General features: G+C 45.0%; 1 protein-coding gene across 4 annotated transcripts in view; it reads right to left on the bottom strand.

The window, feature by feature from the left end:
- Positions 1 to 914: 914 nt before the first annotated feature.
- The window catches only part of LOC128887678 (transient receptor potential-gamma protein), a 47,258-nt gene continuing 29,792 nt past the window's right edge, over positions 915 to 18,380 (bottom strand). For 2 of the 4 annotated variants that reach the window (XM_054143847.1, XM_054143844.1), the window contains exons 3-19: positions 16,939 to 17,222; positions 13,879 to 14,009; positions 12,789 to 13,023; positions 11,814 to 11,962; positions 10,940 to 11,135; positions 9,293 to 9,463; positions 8,792 to 9,026; positions 7,493 to 7,613; positions 6,869 to 7,129; positions 6,275 to 6,408; positions 6,072 to 6,186; positions 5,599 to 5,794; positions 5,308 to 5,502; positions 4,926 to 5,151; positions 3,854 to 4,225; positions 3,199 to 3,669; positions 915 to 3,078 (exon numbers count right to left, since the gene is read on the bottom strand). In XM_054143847.1, the coding sequence (XP_053999822.1) occupies positions 2,915 to 3,078; positions 3,199 to 3,669; positions 3,854 to 4,225; positions 4,926 to 5,151; positions 5,308 to 5,502; positions 5,599 to 5,794; positions 6,072 to 6,186; positions 6,275 to 6,408; positions 6,869 to 7,129; positions 7,493 to 7,613; positions 8,792 to 9,026; positions 9,293 to 9,463; positions 10,940 to 11,135; positions 11,814 to 11,962; positions 12,789 to 13,023; positions 13,879 to 14,009; positions 16,939 to 17,109 (3,543 nt within the window). In that variant the 5' untranslated portion in view covers positions 17,110 to 17,222 and the 3' untranslated portion in view covers positions 915 to 2,914. Of the gene's footprint in view, positions 3,079 to 3,198; positions 3,670 to 3,853; positions 4,226 to 4,925; positions 5,152 to 5,307; positions 5,503 to 5,598; positions 5,795 to 6,071; positions 6,187 to 6,274; positions 6,409 to 6,868; positions 7,130 to 7,492; positions 7,614 to 8,791; positions 9,027 to 9,292; positions 9,464 to 10,939; positions 11,148 to 11,813; positions 11,963 to 12,788; positions 13,024 to 13,878; positions 14,010 to 16,938; positions 17,223 to 18,380 lie in introns of all 4 variants that reach the window. The other 2 variants (XM_054143845.1, XM_054143846.1) reach the window with 2 other exon arrangements.

Raw genomic sequence — 18,380 nt, 5'->3', positions numbered from 1 at the left:
ATCTTCTTCTATCGACTCGTAACCGTTTAACATCGATGTCTCGGTTCGTACTTTGATGATTGTACAAAACTCGTATAGCTACATATGTATATCAAATACTCTTATGGTTTTGCGATAATTCAAAATTTCCACTAACCTTCGAACACCTAATTCTGAAGTCCGATCCTGTTCCGAACAGGATACGTTTAATTTCGATTTTGTAAAAAAATTCCGTAAAATTCGCGTAACTATTATTCGTTTTTAAAGGATACGATCTATTTTTGTTCGCTGGCTTATTTCGTTAATAAAACAGTTGGTTCCGTTTTGTGTTTGTTCGGTTGATTTTTTGTCTGTTCATCGTCGACGATCTCTTTTCATTTGATTTTCCTATTTTTTTTTTTTTTTTTTTTTTACAACACTAACCGCTCACAATGTAACATTCACTACGACTTTTGCCAAGTGGACATCTATCTTTACATTTACAATGATAATCTCATTAATAATACACGTAGGCGGTATAATTACTAGACGTACGACCTGTCAGGATCGCGATGAAGTCGAATCGTTTTCCGATTACGATTTTCTCAGCGTGTTACCTCGGTCCTGGCAGCGCGTTAATATTAATAGTACTTATTATTATCATACGTACACGTAATATTTAGGAAGTAGTACGGATCTTCGTCTCTTTTAGGCCTCTACTCGACTATACTACGGCCATTTTTTTGGTCGTGACACTGTTACCTCATCTTCCTTGCTACGTGAACCACCAACGGAACATTTTTATAAACATTAAGAACAAAGTCCGTTAAAATATGCAACACGACGAGTCACGTGAAATGAAAGAAATTGTTTTCGATAGCTTCGTGTGTTCCGACTTCCTTGAAAGTTGAAGGCAATTCTTCCCTGTTCGTTTTTCATCCGTCGTCGCTGAAAACGAATATCGACTAGTCGAAGATCCATTGCCCTAATTTTCAAGCACCTGAACTATCTTCTTCTTCTATTCGATAAATACCGTGCAACGTCGATCAATCGAAATGATCGGTGAAGACGATAATCGAATGATTGCATCTTTACGCGGTGTAGTCATGTCGGGCACAGTGAATTCGACATAAGGAAACGTGTTTTTCTTTTACTCCAATGACGATCGATAGAGGGAAATAAATTTTCCTGTTCAACCGAGCATTAGAAGAAGAGGTTTGTTCCGTTAACGCAAAAAAAAAAAACGTTTGATTAGATGTTTGACTAGATTTCGTCGAATACTTGAAATAAAAAAGTAAGAAACCCCAAGTCGTTTCGGTATACGATACAAAATCTTCGATCTTCGGTAGACCAGCTTCCTGAAGCAACTAGGATAATAAATTAAGTATATGCGAGCCTGCTAAAACGATGATAACAATTTTCTCCGATCTATCATTAGTACTAATACAATTGTCTCTTATAGTTTAACACGCCATCGCGACTCTGGTCCGATTAAAATCAACTGGTCGTTCAAGGATAACGAAGCGTTATGTTCACCACACCATTCGATTAACCCTTTAGCGTGTTTCCCTGCGCAGAACAGTGGTTCTTAACTTTTTAAGCTCATTGTCTAAATGCAATTTAATTTAAAAGTTTCGATCGACGAGTAAAATGGTGGAAAAAAGGTGCAGAAATCGTATCGTATCGGCTCGCGAAAGACTATCTAAATATCTATCGATCATAGTAACAATTTCCAAAAAATTATAGGTCCATCGCCAGATATTTGCGGTACAATGCAGCTGGCTTCGCAAATCAAGAATCACTGCTATAGAGATACGCTATTTGGTCATGATTTGTAGTAGGGGGAGTGGTCTTGAGCAGCCAGTTGATCGTCTCCCCAACTCTAAAGTAAACTTCGTTTTCTTCTCTTTCGTACGAGATCGTCTGACTAGTGCTGACTAGACTGTTACCGTCAACCCACTTGTCCCTTCCCTTCTGGCAGTAGTAGTAGTAGTAATAGTAATAGTACTAGTAGTAGTAGTAGTAGAACTAGTAGTAGTAGTAGTAGTAGTAGTAATAGTAGTAGTAATAGTAGTAGTAGCATCAGCAGCAGTAGGTCTTAGAATGACGCGGAACGGATAAAATCCGTTCCAACGTTGTGGTCGTTTCGAAGGATACCACTTTCGAGTCCGCGACAAATGAAAACACTCTTGTCTGGCCCGATGTTTCTTCTCGCGGTACAAAATCGTTCGACGAACGACATTTGCTTACGAGCGACGCCACGCGATTTAAAGGTAAACGCTGGTCCTAAACAATATTTTGGTTTTAAATCGACAAAGTTGACTTCTACGATGCGATCTCGTAAAAAAAGGAGAGAAGACTGCGAGAAAATGTGCTCAAGATAGGATCACTGCGTAAACGTTCCTGGATATCGATGATCGCAACGAAAGTTTGGTCGTTTTCAGTTAATCCTAACACGTTCTGCTCGAGGAAACTTTTTTCGCCTGAGAAGGATTCGCACTTCTAACACGCGTCGTTAAGCAACGACGTTCTAGCTCGTTGCTTGGAAACGCTTTCGAGCCCATGAATCGCGAAAGCTAATCTCCCCGTAAGTGGGAAAGTTGTCGCGATCGACGAAACACGTCGCTCGTATTAATGTCGTGCCTTTCGATCGAAGAGAAGAGAAGATGACCTATCGATGGATCGACGAAAGGGCGTTGTTGACGAGACTCATTTATACGATAGATCAATTTTTCTATAGTTTCGTGCGTCGTCGCGAGTAAAGGCATCATTGTGCGTGTGCCGCCGCCGCCGCCGCCAATGACGACGACGCAATCTTTCGTGAGATTCGATTTCGATCGATGTCGTCGTCCCAGCCTTGAAAGGCTGGTGGAAACAAAAAAGAAAACTTGCGAACGTCCGAGTCGTTTCCTCTTGGCTAGCTGACGCGTCGCACTTGAGCGACCGATGGATCGTTTCAAAGCCACCCCCCGGACACGTCGTGGCCTGATATCAGCTCGATGCCTGGAAGCCGCTGTAACTGCGTCGCGGACCCATTTCTTTTCATGGTTACCGAGATCGAACCACTGGCGATCATGCTCTCCTCGGTCGTTGACGGCGTTAGCGGAACAGCGGTGACCACTGCGATACAGAAACGAGCGATTCTTTTCACAGGTGGTAGCGGAATAGCGTAGCGGAATATCGTCGATTTTGACAATATTTCAGCCAACTAACGATGGAACCAGCGACGTCTGAACTTACCCGATTGCTCGCTGACGCTGACACCTTCCGGCGTGTCGATGCTAGGTTGTTGACTTTGCGTGCCCTCGTGCCTTCTCGGTAGGATCGGTTGCTGGCTTAATTCTGGCGCCCTGGTCGGTACGCTGCTGGCTCTATGCAACGGCTTCTTCTTCGACACTCTCGAATAGAAGGCCAAGGCGATCGGATTCAACGGATTCGAACCGTTGGTACTTTTCGTGGCCGGTGCCGACGATCTGGACGCTGAGAATTTCTTCCGTTTCTTTCGCAATGCCGCGAGAGCGCCCAGACCATGGGCGAACACGTGATGCGCCTCGTGATGATGCACATGATGCGAGTGATGGGAATGGTGCGGCTGAATCACTTCGTGGCCAGGAGTTTCCAAGGAAGACTTCGAGTCCGTGGAACCTTCCGACCTTGAACCGCCGTCCTCAAACGTCGGCGAATACACGGAATCCTCCGAACGAGATCTACCTAGGGAAGCGAGAACGTTTGCCTTTCAATATTCGTCGTTCGTCGATATATTTAAACGCGCGCGTGACTCGTGTTCCGATGACACGTAGAATATCGTATCGGGTACACCGGGTGTCGCAACTTTTAATAAATTTATCGAACCGAACAGCAAAAAGAGGATTATTCGATTAAACGTCTAACTTACCGATTAGCCTGGAAACTCTGCCAGCCTTGGCCGCCTCGATAATATTTTCCCATCGTTTCTTGCTCGAGCTTCCTCTCGTCCCGCGACATTGTCGCCTGGTACCTAGTCCTGGTACGCTATTTGTGCTCGTGTGATGGGGACTTCTTCTAGCGGTGGTCCCGGGCGCAAATATGCCACTCAGAGTCGAGCCAAATATGTCGTGAGAGTTCTCGTGTTGCGACTCCTGAAGGGACGCTATGAATTCGTCGACCGGTGGTAGACTGCCGCTCCCGCTCGGTTGAGGGGCGATATTGAAGCCCTTTATCAAACGGCGTTCCTTCTGACGGTTCTTCTTACCGCCCGAACCTATGGACAGCTCTTTAAGGCTACCGTCTATGGAGCAAACAGAAAGCCAACGACTATGCTCAAGCAGCTACTACAAACTGAAGGAAACTTAAGGAAAACAGGCGTGTAATTGGTGAGCTAACGGCGCGTATTTGATCGATGACACGAAACAGAGCAAAATAAAATTGATAATTATCGTTTACCGATTCTTTTGGATGTACTATAGGTATGTAGATGCGCGTTGCAAGAAAGTTATTATTTCCAACGAGTTTCAAAACAGACAGTTCTTCGAGATCGTTTGATTCCGCTTCCAACGTAATTCGTATCCGTTAACCAGTCTGTCAGCCAATGACGATGAACGACATGTTTTCGACGTACAAGTTGCGAAGACTTCCTAGTTTTAAGTTGGACGTAGTAACGACAACGTAATATCCGCACCAAACGATCCTTAATCGCATTAATTAGTCTCCCGCAGTTTCCCGGATGATTAATAGCGTTCCAGTAACGAACTTCGGAACTTTCATTTACGAAAGATGAAGTTTGCTACTCTTCAAGCGATCCCCTTCGCAATTTTGTATTCGTGGCGTAGTAGACGCTGCCAAGTCCCGCTTCGTGATCGTGCTAAGAGCTTGCCAATGTTCGTGGGCGTATGTACAAGGAACGCAAAGGATTCTCTACCAAACTATAGAAAACCGAAATAATTTGCACTAGCAAAAGAAATCGTTCCTGTCGTGCAAAATGGCCTCACCAGTCCCAGCACCGCTTGCCGTAGACGTGTTCATGCCGGAGTTTTTCAGGATCTCGATCAGCTCGCAACGAAAAGCGCTAATATCTTGCTTGATCTCGTTCACGTCGTCTTCCGTCACGCCTTCGCTCTCAGCCTTCCTCTGTTCCACCGTCACATACCGCCTCACCAGATTTCTCATGATGCTTTGGTACCGAATGTCCCTTTCGGAAGCTTGCTTCACTTTCCTCTGCGAACAAACAACAAAAGGTTTGGTTAGAAACGACATTCGAACCAAACCTTGCCTCTTTCGCACGATTTTCAGTATACAATTTCACACGTTGATCTCGTATATGCACGTTTACATACACATATTCGTCAAAGAGTTAATTAAAATTAGCCTCACTCTGATAGTTCGCATGTGTTCCTTCTTGGCAGCTCTACTGTGGCCACAGAGCTTTCGATACAACCACTGTCCCATGTACCATATGCTCTTCGGGGTTGGAATGATGTTGAACGGTGGCGGAACCGTTCCACCTTCCTCGAAGTAGCTAATCCAGAGCTTACTTCTTGCGAACTTCCATTCGACGTCCGCGCGTTCCTGAGTGAAATCAGAAAACGAACGTTATCCCGCAAACGCTGATTCGTTCTTCGTTCGATTCTACGTTGTTCTGGGGCTAGAGTTTAGTTCACTCACGGAGATCAATTGATAGGAATGGTTCATCATGGCGATTAAAAGGTTCAACAGGACGACGATGTTGATCACCGAGTACGTGCCGAACATAAGCATACCCCAGAATCTGGTGAACGATTTTATGCCGTCCAGCTCGAAACTCTCGAGGTCGATCAGCCCGAACACGGCCCAGAAGAGGGTTTGCGCGGTTTCGAATAGGCTGGTGAATGGAATTGTACAACGTATTATTCAAAATCCTCGCAAACTTTAAGAAAACGTGCACGTGTTATCGACCCCTTCGTGCCCTTCGTATCGTTTTCGACAAATGCCAACTCACAGACAAATTGTGTCGCAAAGAATAATAAGTTTGCAATCTCGAGCAAGTTATCGTTTACTTTACGTTAGGAACGTAAAGCGACATTATAGTTTGAATTATAGTACAAGTAATAACGATAAACACGAAATTTGGTAGTTATTCTTAAAACTCTATTACGTACTTTGCGAAACGTCGCCAAATGGTGCAAGTATTCGTCGGGACGCTGGCATTGGAAGAAAAAGTTGAACAACGTTTCTTCTCCATGACAGCGTAGTACCAAAGCAACTGGTTCAGACCTATCAAGCGTGATCGTTTCGTCAGTAATTTTATTTAACCGGTGCACCAGACGTGTATTTAAAGAAGCGGTTCGACCAATCCGTTTACCGCAAGAGAATGCGAACAGCACCAACACGTAGAGGAAGAAGAATTTCATAATGTCCATCACCATTCTGGACAAGGAGACCTGCAGGGGGCCGAGGTGAGGATTCACGGAGAAAATGTAGACGAGCTTCAAAGAGCTGGAAGAATATCGCACGATTTTATACGCTCTACGTTCAGTTATGCGTTGCAATAAAAGGGCGTTGAAGTGTCAAGTGTCAAGGTGGTTGCCTTTTAGTAAAGTAGAATTAACGATGAAAGAGAAAAATCCCTAATTATCACCGACGGGAATTTGCGCGTGGACGCGCCGACAGCGCGTTTCGAAATGCGAAAATTTGTAATTACCGTTCTAATTAGGATCGCGGAGCGTCACGCATCACGGAATTGCACGAGCGAAAAATTCTTCGATACGAGCAGAAGTAATCCCTCGCGGTTTACGCGCAGCGTTGGGCGAAATGTTATCGAAAGCATCGCGTTCATAAAAAAAAAAAAAAAAAAAAATAGAAATTCTTCCAAGGCATTTCTGTTTCCTTTTCAATAAAAATTTCTATCACCTACGGCTGCTACAAGTACGTAAACGTTCTTTGAAACGATAATGACCTGAATATATTGGCAGCGGAGAAGAGACCCTCGGATATGAGCATGGGGTCCCACGTGTCCCATTCTTCGCGCTGCAACTCGATCATCTCCTTCTGGACTCTGTAGTAAGCCACCACCCTTAGCGCGACGGTTGCAACGTACAATGAGTTTGTGACGAAGTCGATCACGTTCCACATGTCGTTCACGTACTCTTCGAGTCCAACGTCCCACAGTTGTTTCACCTCGGACCAAATCAAGCCGGATACCCAAGCTAGAATGAACCTGCAATACACACAACTTCTTTCGTAGTGTCTCGATAACGTCGATCCGATTTTCGCGATACTATCGGTTGGGGTTCGTACCTCGAGACATCAAAGTTTTCGGGAAACGCAATTTCGAATGCTCTCGTCTCTCTTCCTTTTGACCCGTCGCGTCGACTCGAGCGGAAGTCACCTCGGATAATATCGCGAGGAATGAGAAGGTTCAACGAATTTAACCGGATTTTCACTTTCCGATGTGTTTACACTTTATTCGCTCGATTACTTCTGTTTACGTTTAGGACGGTTGCACAGTTGTACGTTACGATTATCGAAAACTGTGTAGATAATTGAAACAATCGCCAAAGAATACAAATATTTTTCTTACCATTCAACGATCGTCGGCGCAGCGCCCCTTTTCGTCGGCGTTTGTTCCTGTTCCACGACGTCCTGGCCTGTCCAGCCGCCAATCACGCTTTCTATTCTTTGACTAGCCAAGATCAACATGACTGCAAATAGATATATGGGCCGGAATTAAGGTCTAGGATAGCAATATGTACCGAACTTTATTCCTCGCGGTACCGCAATCGAACGCGAACCAACGATAAAAAGAAAAAGTAAAACTTTACCAAATTTTGTCTTTATTAGAAAAGATACGAACCAATTTCGCGTATTCGATGATTCATGATCAGTATGACTTTGGCTTCTACCAACGTTCTTCCGGTGCACAGCACCGAATATGAAAGAAACTATTTAGTTTGTATGTATCTATCTATTTCGCGCTTCTTGACCGAAAGTTTATCGAATTCGGTCCGGCCTCATTTTCAGTGACGTATTTTACCTTTCGGCACGTCCAGGAACTCAAACATCGGAACTCGCTTCTAAACAGTTTACAAATACCTCTCAGTACCGTGGCTTGCGAATATCTCTCGCTACCGATAATAGCCGTGTAGTAATGCTCCAAATTTGAGTCATCAAGCATCGTTAAAGCAGGAACGATAAACGATTCGTACGTTGGCGGAGAGGAAACGCTCCGGAGCATGGTTTCCCACTGGAATCCGTGATGTCGTTCTCGTTGTCCTCGAGTCGCATTTCTTTTTTCACCGCTCTGTTGCACGTTGGCTACTTAAACGGCCCGAGATTCGATCGAGGTTTACCGGAATCTTTGTCCGTAGATTTGCTTCACTGTTATTTTCGCGAAGAGAACCAACGTGTTCGAACGTTTTCTCGCGAAACACTCTTCGACGGAAGTTGTAGGAATTTAACGTGACCGCAGTTGGAAAATGGGCCGCGGATAGGACCGCTTCGGGAACGATCTCGAGTGCGCTAATTCAAAGGACTAGCCAAAGAGACGAGCACCGAGAGGACGGAAAAGCGTAATTGACCCGGAAGTTGAGCTAACGTTATTTTGAGTTACGAGCAACGGACGAAGGTAATGCACTCTCCTTGAGGTCATGTAGACGAGAATGCGAGACATTCTCAGGAGATTATTCGCGAATAATTCGGTTAATCCTGAGGCACTGGCGCAGGATTACGTTCGCATAGCAATCGATTGCACCGTTTAAACATTGTTTTAAACAATTTCACTTACAGCATCGTATTTCAAAGTCAAAGTGTAACCGTTGATCGTGATTTGCTGTCATGCGTTAACCTAGTAGATATTTTGTTCGAATCCAAGGTAACTTACAAAGAAACGTGAAGTAGGATGCCGAGTGACAGATGAATTTGATGAACGGCTTTCTCATGGTCTGGCCCGCCACGCTGTGGGGTGCGATGATATACGCTACGCTGAAGAATGGAAAGAGAACACCGATACGGACGATCTCTAGCGCTTGGAGGACCATGTTTTTCCGTCGGAAGCCTGGCAAGCCCTCGTACCAGATCGATGCCAGAAGCTGCTGCACGTTTGGATGCGCCACGAACTGGAAATTTTGGGATAATCTAATATCGGTCGACAGTTTCCGGTCACGTCGCTAGGAAATTGTACTTATTACGACCTAATCTCGGATTTAGGATCCGTCGCGAGCCATCTCTTCGATGCTGACAAGATTACATCGATGCTTTCCTTCGTAGGACTCTCTTTGGGACTATTCGTTTCAATTTTTCGCTCGAATTGAACCCGACGAAACTAGCCACCGACGGAAGGTGTCAAATATTTACCTACTCCGTACGGACGTTTGACCGTTACCTTTTTCTGTCTGAACTTGATCGCTAGTTTCAGACGATTCAGATGCATTCTCTCCCCGTGTTCGAAAGCCGGCCCGGTGGGATCGTGATTCAGCAAGATTTCCAGCTCCTTGGAACTTCTAGTGTGATCCAGCAAGGCAGTGGCGAAGTCTTGGCACTGTCTTCTAAGCTCCTGAAAACAGAATGATAGCGTTGCGCACCAGATAGCCCCGAACGAACTTTCGCGAACAACGACAAACTCGCAAAGAGGTTCTCCCGAAGCATTTATAACTTTCATCGGCAGAAGTTTCTTTCTCTGGACACTTGAACGCAGGTGCGACATGGTCGCGAAACTTCTTCCTAAGACGCAGGTAACCCGGAAGTTTGGAACGTCGCGTCGCGTCGCGTCGCGTCGCGTCGCGTCGCGTCGCCTCTCTCTCGAGTGCGATCAAATGCACCTTGCATTCCCTGGAGTACCTTTACCCGAGAAATTTCTCTACGGAGGACTCCCAAACGCCCGCGCCGTTCCATTATTTTAGGAAAAATTTTGAAAATTAAACGCTGAAAACGTTGTAACAGAACATTCCTGATATTAATTTAGTCCAGACCACGATAATAATTTATTTCCTTTCATCTGGAGTGGATTTAAATTCACAAGCAAAGAGTACAGTATTCAGATATGACGAATAAAAGTAAATACAAAGTAAATAGGTTTCGACGGAATATCGTGGTACGTTTGCGATGAAATTGCGGCTTCTAAAAGATCTTAACATGATTCGATAGACTGTTATTCACAGGGCTGAGAAAAGAACCGAACGAGGCTGTCGGATGTTTTTATCGAACAAAAAGGAGAAGACGGACGAGGATCGAGTTCCTGTAATCTGGGCTCGTTAATCGTTTACCGATCATTCGACAGGCTTGATCGATTCGTCATCAGGAACGATTTGTTTCAGTGGCGGCAACGTTCCGATCCAACTTAGGAGCTCTACAATATCCAAGTTTCGAAACCTTGGAAGAATCTGGAGAAACGATATCCGTACTTCATTTTCGTAATACGTATCTATGAAAAACGCAACGAGCTATCGTGCCTCGAAGAACGAACCGAGCTGTTCTCGGCAAATCAGCGCAATTTATTTCCAACGTTGTCGAAAGAGGAATGGAGTTCGCGGAACAATTCGACGTACGAGCGTCGAAAACAAGGGGTTCGAGGTACCCATTGCGAGTATTCGGTTTGCCGATTCACAAAGGGATCCGTGAACGCGAAAAGAAGCGATCGAACGAAGAGAAAAGTAGGACGGACACGGAGGGATGGAGCGGAACTCCCAACTTCCGTGGTTGTTTTATATTTCTCCGGATAGATTCGAAGACCCTTTTTCGGATCGGGATCACGTTCCCACGAGCAAATTGAACTTCGCGGTCCGCTTTCCAGCGTTACTAGGATTTCTCGAAGAAGGTCCATTGTGTTTCCTTTAAAAAATGTAAGCTGAAACGATCGAATTTTTCGAAACGCACAACAATTAAATATTAACGGAACTCGAACGAACGATTTTAACCTCGGTTAGTCCCCTTTGCAAAATTCAAAATTCAAAATTTTTAAGAGTCGCTTCGAATCGAAAAAACAAATTCTTATAATATTTATGATTCCGTGAACAACGTTCTACCGTCTCACCTGATATTCGCACTTGAATTCGTGCTCGAGAAAAGAGAGCCTTCGAAGTTCCCAGGAGAGTTCAAAGGCAGTCAAAATAGGATCCTTTGACGAAAGAGCTATCAAGGACGGTGAAGCCAGCGCCCTGTAGGCGTTTATCCGGCTTCTGGAATGCTTCAGGGAATCGTTCTTTCTGGACGTGACGCATTCGTCGCACCTGCGGACAAAACTGACAATAATAAGTATCGAGGCTGGTATTTTTGTTCGCGATCATTTAAATGGAAACGTCTAAATATGTTCGTTGTCAGCGGCGCGTTATACTTTTAATTGCAATATTTTATAAACGAAGAAAGTGTTCGGTAGACGAAGGAAACATTTAGGTATTTCCACTTACATAAATTATCTGTACAGTCCCCCCGTATATTTGTCAAAATTACAATTTTCTCGTCCTCTTTATCTAACGCAAACATCCTTGTTCAGGTTTGATAGTGTTCGAAATTTCAGTTTCAACGATACGAGGGAATAGGTTTATCGTACGTGACGAATATAATGCGATTCGCCGGATGAAATTTCACCGTGCCGATAGGGTAGCGCGCAGTGCATCTACCCTAACTTAATTAGCTTGCGTGGAGTCTGGTCGGAGATTGCAAGGACAAGAAGGTGCTAAACCAGGCCGAGGGAATTAATCAGAGTGTAATGGTATATCTAACGAGCGATTGCAACCCTCCGAGCTTGAATTTCCCGAGCTTTATTAACGACTAAGCTTCCGTTCTTTTTAAACAAACAATGATAACCGTACCGCACCCGTATTATCGTGCTTCGTTTTTAATTCATATTAAATGCGAATATTTGGTGGTATTTGCTGCACCGGTATTCTTCGAACCCGTTCACATACCCACAACGGACATCGTGTGGCATGGGCAACGTGGATCCACGATCCAGAAGAATCTTAATGATCTCGTAATTGTCCCTATGAGCGGAGAGAATCAGTGGTGTGATGTCGGGCGTAAACGTGGCTGTATCCGGCGGCACGGCTTCCCAGCTCTAGAAGAATAAAATATAATTCTCTTTTTACTACGAAATAAAGAGCAGCTCGACGAGTAGGAGCGTGGGTCGACAATTATTTTTCAAGTTTCGCGTAAGTCGATTTATGGATCCAATTGGACGCTATTGTTATCAGTATTTAAATTTGCGTAGTCGAGAGCGAGGTCGCATGTTTGCACCGCAATATACCTGTATGTACATACGATTCACAGGACACGCGATCCGGTCAGCTGGTTTTCGAGCATTACCGCGTTCCAGAGCTCGAAACACTTTTCACGTGGCTCGATTCAAATCGAATCCACGCTATCCCTCGATAGCGATAAGTATATCGTCTACACATTCTTCAAAGGGACGGACATTTAAAACGTCGACGGACACTGCAACTACATCCGTAGAAACAAATCGAGGAATCTTTCGATGGACATTCGACGAATGAATAGTGTGAATCAGGCTTAACAGGGGGCGACCTATTTGTTGGCAAAATCCTCTCAGCTATCCTTTTATTGGAAACAGAATCAAAGGAGGAATTTGGATAACTGAAACGAGGTTACATCACCGAAGAAACGGATACTCGAGTATCGAAAAGGAATAAAGCGGACGAAGCGAATGAGAACGTATATTATTTGGTAGTCTCGAGCAACAAATGTCGGTATTGAATCGTTGCGGATTATAAATTCCTCTTAAACCTTATATTTATGTACTCTGCGAATGAGATTTTTTTTATAATAAATATTTAACGGTAAGTACCGAAGTTGCGTTGCTCGAGATTAAAAAATTAATTTCCAAAATGTTTTCTGTTCTCGAAACACTTGCGAAAGGGACTTACGTGGCGCTCCCCGTTTCTGTGAAGAGTCTCTTCGTGTTCCAAGAGGACCTCGACCGCTTCGACGAATTCCTCGGAGATGGCATGCAAAAGCGCGTCCTTGGTATCGACCTTGTGCTCGATCAGAAGCTCCACCATTTCCAGGTTCTCGTTATCGATCGCCATAAGAAGAGCAGACCGTCCCAGCGGATCCACGCAATTGATGTTCATCTTCGACTCCTGAGCCCGTTGCAGCATCCTGAAACAATATCCGGGACTCTCGCTCCACCGATAATGTCCATATTTCCCTGTCATCGGTGTGTATGTTGCAGTGGAAGTGGATTGTACGGTGAATGCATACTGTTACCGATTAATTTTTTCGCGAGTAAAGTATTCGCGAAAATGAGCAATATCGTAGTTTATGTTTGCCGACGATTCGGGTTTGACTCTAACATATACACAGTTTTTGCGCAACCGAAATACTCGTTTTCCCCGTTAATTAGCGCTAAGCCAACTAGACATTGACTCGACTAAACATATTTCGGTCCACTCTGTTTCCATGATTGGATCAAATGAGAATTCCGCCGACCTATGAAACTTCTTCGCAGATCGCAATCGGTAGTAATTGCGTCCGGATCACCGTGGGAAGAATTCCTGGAAGTTTCGGAATCGCGAAACGATCATTTCCTAGGATAATTAGATCCTTTGGCGGTAGGGATGCGCTATAGTGGAACGTCTGCCACGCTTTTGACCTTTCCCCTCGAAATTTTTCGTTCTCTTTAGCGCGTGAGACCTACATTCCATAAGACAACGATGGCGCTGTGTTTATACATTGTTTGTTTCGAATCTTTCGACCAAAGTATTTGTAGTATCCGCGCCTCCCAAATCCAACAATAAGAAATCAAACGAGAACACGAAACGTAAATTTGCTTTCTCTAAACTCCACAGTTTTACGATATAATAATAAATCGTTCAGTGCCTCGATATCGTTTCGTTCTTAAGCCTGAAGAAATCGATTGCCTAAATGGAGATTTTTCCCGGCCGGAACTTTCATCGGTTTCTTCGGTTTCATCGATTTCATCGATTTCAATTTTCTAAAGATCGAAAGTCTCACCTTCTCACAGAAGCCACATCCCCGCGCTCCACCGCGAGAAGATATTTCTTCTCCGCGTAATTCAGACTGGCCATTTCCTGGTGCGGTCTTATCACGTTCTCTTCCTCGTTCATGCCGTGAATGCTGTGTCTCTGAAACCATCGTAACTTTTTATTACATTCCTGCCGTCGTCGATGGATTCGCGACCAGTTTTGAAAAGTGAACCTTTTCCGTGATCCGTTTTCTTTCCATGCCATTTATCATTTTTTACTTTTCTTTCGTACCCTCTTGCGCGAAATCCGGTGGTAAAAATTACAAGTACGCGTAAAATAGTATCGATGTAATGGTATCAATTTTTCGATATAGGTACACTCTGACCTATCTATTTGCACCCCTTCGATTTCGCGTCACCGAGAACTGACTGTATTTTGCAACATCCCGGTGGGACATCATGCGACGTGTGACGCAAGTTTCTTCGTCCTCGAAACGTCAGACCATTTAAACGTTTTTTTTCGCAACAGAATCGGCAACGAAGGGGATGATCGCGAGGATTATTGATCGAGGGGGGAAAGATTGATGAAATTAGAGCGAGAAATATTCCGCAACTCCGATAAGAAACATTCGTCAAGTGTCCCCTTCCCCTACATCTTTTTTTTTAAAGAACTTTGGTAATAACTAAAGTTTAAGCAGCGACGATAATCTTCAAAGTTTCGCATCGTAATGCTATCTTGAAACCTGTTAAGAATACATAGCAGCACAGATACATAGCTTTTTAAATAATTTCTGTGTAGTTTTCGACGGTAAAAGAATGGTTCCATGGGTGAAAAGCAAACCGATCGGTGCCCGTTTGAAACGCAGTTCAAACCTCGTTCGATCGCATAGCTCTCTTTCATCGCCTCCGCGGGGGTAATAACGAGTTTTAACGACCGCCTTCTCGGAATCGTCTATCGTTTTCGCCCCGATCGGCGTTATTCAAATAACTTTAAGGCAATTACGAGCAGCCGGTAAACAACGCGAGGTCTATTTCAAAGCGCGAAATTCGAGCAACGAGATCGCCACGTCGCGTCGGATCAACCGTGCAGTCGTTGATCCGTTCCAACGATCCTCGATCGCGATGTTCGCGATGACAAAAGGATATTTTGAATTTTTCTTCAACTTTCCAGTAAAGCCACGGAAGACGCAGTTTCGATTGTATCATTCGTCCGGGCTCTCCAGAGACAGACAGAGGGGTGGACGAGGATGAAACCGGGGATCGAAGCTACGGCTGAAATTGGGACGATCGTAGAAGGGAGCGAGGGAAGCAATTAACGACCAGGATAGACCTCCATTGTTCGACGAGGAAACCTCTCGTTACGAAGCAACTTCTCGCAACGTTACGTCTGCCATTAGACTGTACACCGAGAAAGAATACTCGATGCGCCGTGCAGCGAGCGTAACATGGCAAGATCAAAAGCGATGTTAACCTTTATGCCTGTATACTTTGTTGTAAACAAGCCACCATTCGGAATCACGAGGCTTCTGTTCCTGCCGAGAATCCTCGAGATCGAGATAACGCCGCAAGTGGCAGTCTAACTGGTTCAATTGGCGTTACTTGGATTCGGTCGCGATAGTATTCTCTTCAAGTCGAGAGAGACTTGTTTGAAGCGTTCGCGTCTATCGCCAAAAGTAAAAATGAGTTATTCAGGTGGATTTTCTTAAGTGCCTCACCCTGTCTGGTCCCAAGGGTCTGAAAAGGTAAATAGAAGAGGAGGAGAGCAAGAAGCGACGAATGATGGACAGTGTTTGTCGAGGGTGTGGCGGCTCGACAATTAGGGTGCGCCCAAGCAAACACTGTCAGTCGCGGCCCTTGGCACGGTATGTCATCTTGTTCAAGTCGAGAGGGGTAATCGTGGACTCGCACGTAGGAGGCCGCGGTCTCCTCTGGCCTTTTCTTCGAGCCTCATTATTTCCTTCGGCGCGGACGGCCCTCCGCCGCGCCGGATGGACTTTACCAAGAGTTTTCTTCCAGTAGCCTCTTTATTCTTAGGCTAGCGAGACCAGGTCTCGAAGAATGTCGGGGTCGTAACGAGTTCCTGGGCTGCCTGGGAAGCTATTGAAGAGAGCTGGGGTCTATTCTCGACTCGACCGATCGTGTGCAGCGATTCGCCGGGTGATTTAGCTGCGGTTTCACCGGCAGTCTCCTCGCCCCGCCTTCGCGCATACTTTGCCCGCGAAGGAGGTTTTGATGCATCGCATCGTCGTTATGAATCAAACTGTCCCGCGAAACAAAAGAAATCGTGATGGATCGTTCCCGCGTGGAAGCGAGGACGGAGGTGGAAATAGGGACGGCAAGATTGAATCGGACTTGGATAATACCACGGCATGGCATCCCGGCCGAGGCTGACAGCCGCGTTACGTCGAGGACGTTTACGAGCCAATAAAGGGATGAAGCTGCCGCTTTTCACCCGCTAACAGACGAATCGCGGCTAACGGACGGACCAGGCGTTTCTTTATGTTTCCCAAATTTTTTTCAAAGGCGTTCGCCTCCACTTCTTCTTCCCGTAAAAAGAAACAAAAGGTCTCTGCTAGGTCTGGAATAATTCTTCGTTTCCTTAATCTTCGATTCCCGTTTTCCCTCGTCAAATCACAGTCGTCTCTGTCGATTGGCCGAATCGGATTATCTTCTATTATCGAAGTAACGTTAAACTCCACCATTGGCGGGACAGTTCTCGATGTGGTTTGCTTCAACCTCGAGGATTCCGAGAATCGCCAGAGAAGCTTCAAGAAGGTAATAAAAAGGCGAATCGCGAAGGTAGGAGAACTATTGCCGATTCGCGACGGCAACTTTGGCCAATTGAATCGACATCGTAACACGGTTATCGTTCGACTACTTTTTTTTTCATTTTTCCTTCTGCCTCCCGTTTTTCATCGAATGCCAAATTATTATTACGTTTACAGACTCGATTCGACGAAGCGTTCGTAGCGAACGTTTTCGTTCGTTGCAACAATGCGACGAGTGTATCAATCTTTTTGTTTTGTACAATTGTAAGCGTGTGTAGGTACGTACCGAATAATCTTCGAATTGAAAGGTAGGCGACTTACCTTGACCTTATAGTCTTCTTTCGGTTTCTCGAGAAGGCTGGTAGTTTGCTGATGCACAGTTTGCGGCGGTGGTGGCGGTGCCTCGGGGTCGAAGCTCACTCGGTGGCCCACACCCCGCAGAAATCCGCCCCCAGCGCCTGAAGCCCAGGACCTCGACTCTTGGGTACCCATTCTCTTCAAGTTCTCGTAATCCTCTTCAGGACCAATTTCTTCGTCTACGTCGCTTGTTTCACCAAGGGATCTCGCGCCCCTGGCAACTTGCTCCTCATCTTCGTACGTGCTTTCTGAAATAGATAGGGCGTAGCTTTCATTAGAAAGTGAACATTTTTTTACTTAGTCGAATCGATGAACGTTTTCGGTTGTTCGAACAAACGTTCTTCCTTCCAATTTCAACATTCAAAGCTGTATGCAAGACGGCAAGTGGAACGAGAAAACGATGAACCAAACTGGATACACTCCATTGGTAATCCAAACGCGGATGATGGATCGCGGGATACGCTCTCTCTTATTGATTTTACGCAACATAGACACAAAAGCAACTCTCCGCGGCATAATTTTCGGACCCTCGGTGTTCATCGCACGTGGATCTAAATTAGGATATTGCACGACGACGCGACAAGGAAAAATTTTACCTTCCGGCCGGAATCCGCGAATAAGCAGCTTTTAAACATCGTATAAGTAAAATGCCAGTGCCTTCTCCTTTCACGAAACGTAAAAAAACAAGCTTAATCCTCCAGAGTTTTTACCGGAAGTCGCTCGACGTCTGTGTATCATCTCGAGAGGGAAGACAGATTCTTTAAATAGTTGAGAAAGAGTTTCAGGTCAGTTTTTAATATCTCGAACAAAGCGTAACCCGGCCAACCGTTCGTGCTACTGTATCGCTCGGTCCCGGAGAAACCGGAAACTTCTAGAGAGCAAAACGTTTGTAAATATCGTGGAAAGCGTTCACAGTCTCGAAGAGAACCTTGAAAGATGTAGTTTAGAGTTTTACGAAACAACACGGCTGCGTATAAAAAAATTCCCTTCTTTAATTTTCTTTCACGGATTAACAAATTTATCTATTTCAAATAATCGTGGATGATACGAGTTTACCTAACTAAATTCCAGTAAAACTATTAATCCAAGAGGAGTCTTAGATGACTTCGTATCAAATTCGACGGAAGTAATCCCAGGATTAGGAAACAAAATTTCACGAGTCACTCTACGAGCCAACATTAATTTGGAAGAGGAATTATTCGTAGACTTGAATAGTTGTAGGTCCGGTGCATCCGGTGCGTAAGAAGCTTATCGCTGCAGTTCATTCGGTATCGGAACTTCGACCCCGCACAGGTCGTTGAGCTTACCGCGAATCACGTGTTTCGAGCAGAGTTTAAATCGATAGACTAGAGTGCGAACGTGCACACGATTGCAACGAGTTGACGAGTTTCGTGATTGCACCGATG

The sequence above is a fragment of the Hylaeus anthracinus genome, unplaced genomic scaffold, assembly GCF_026225885.1.
Source record: "Hylaeus anthracinus isolate JK02 unplaced genomic scaffold, UHH_iyHylAnth1.0_haploid 11989, whole genome shotgun sequence".
Lineage (NCBI taxonomy): Eukaryota > Metazoa > Arthropoda > Insecta > Hymenoptera > Colletidae > Hylaeus > Hylaeus anthracinus.
This window is presented reverse-complemented; position numbering and strand designations above follow the sequence as displayed.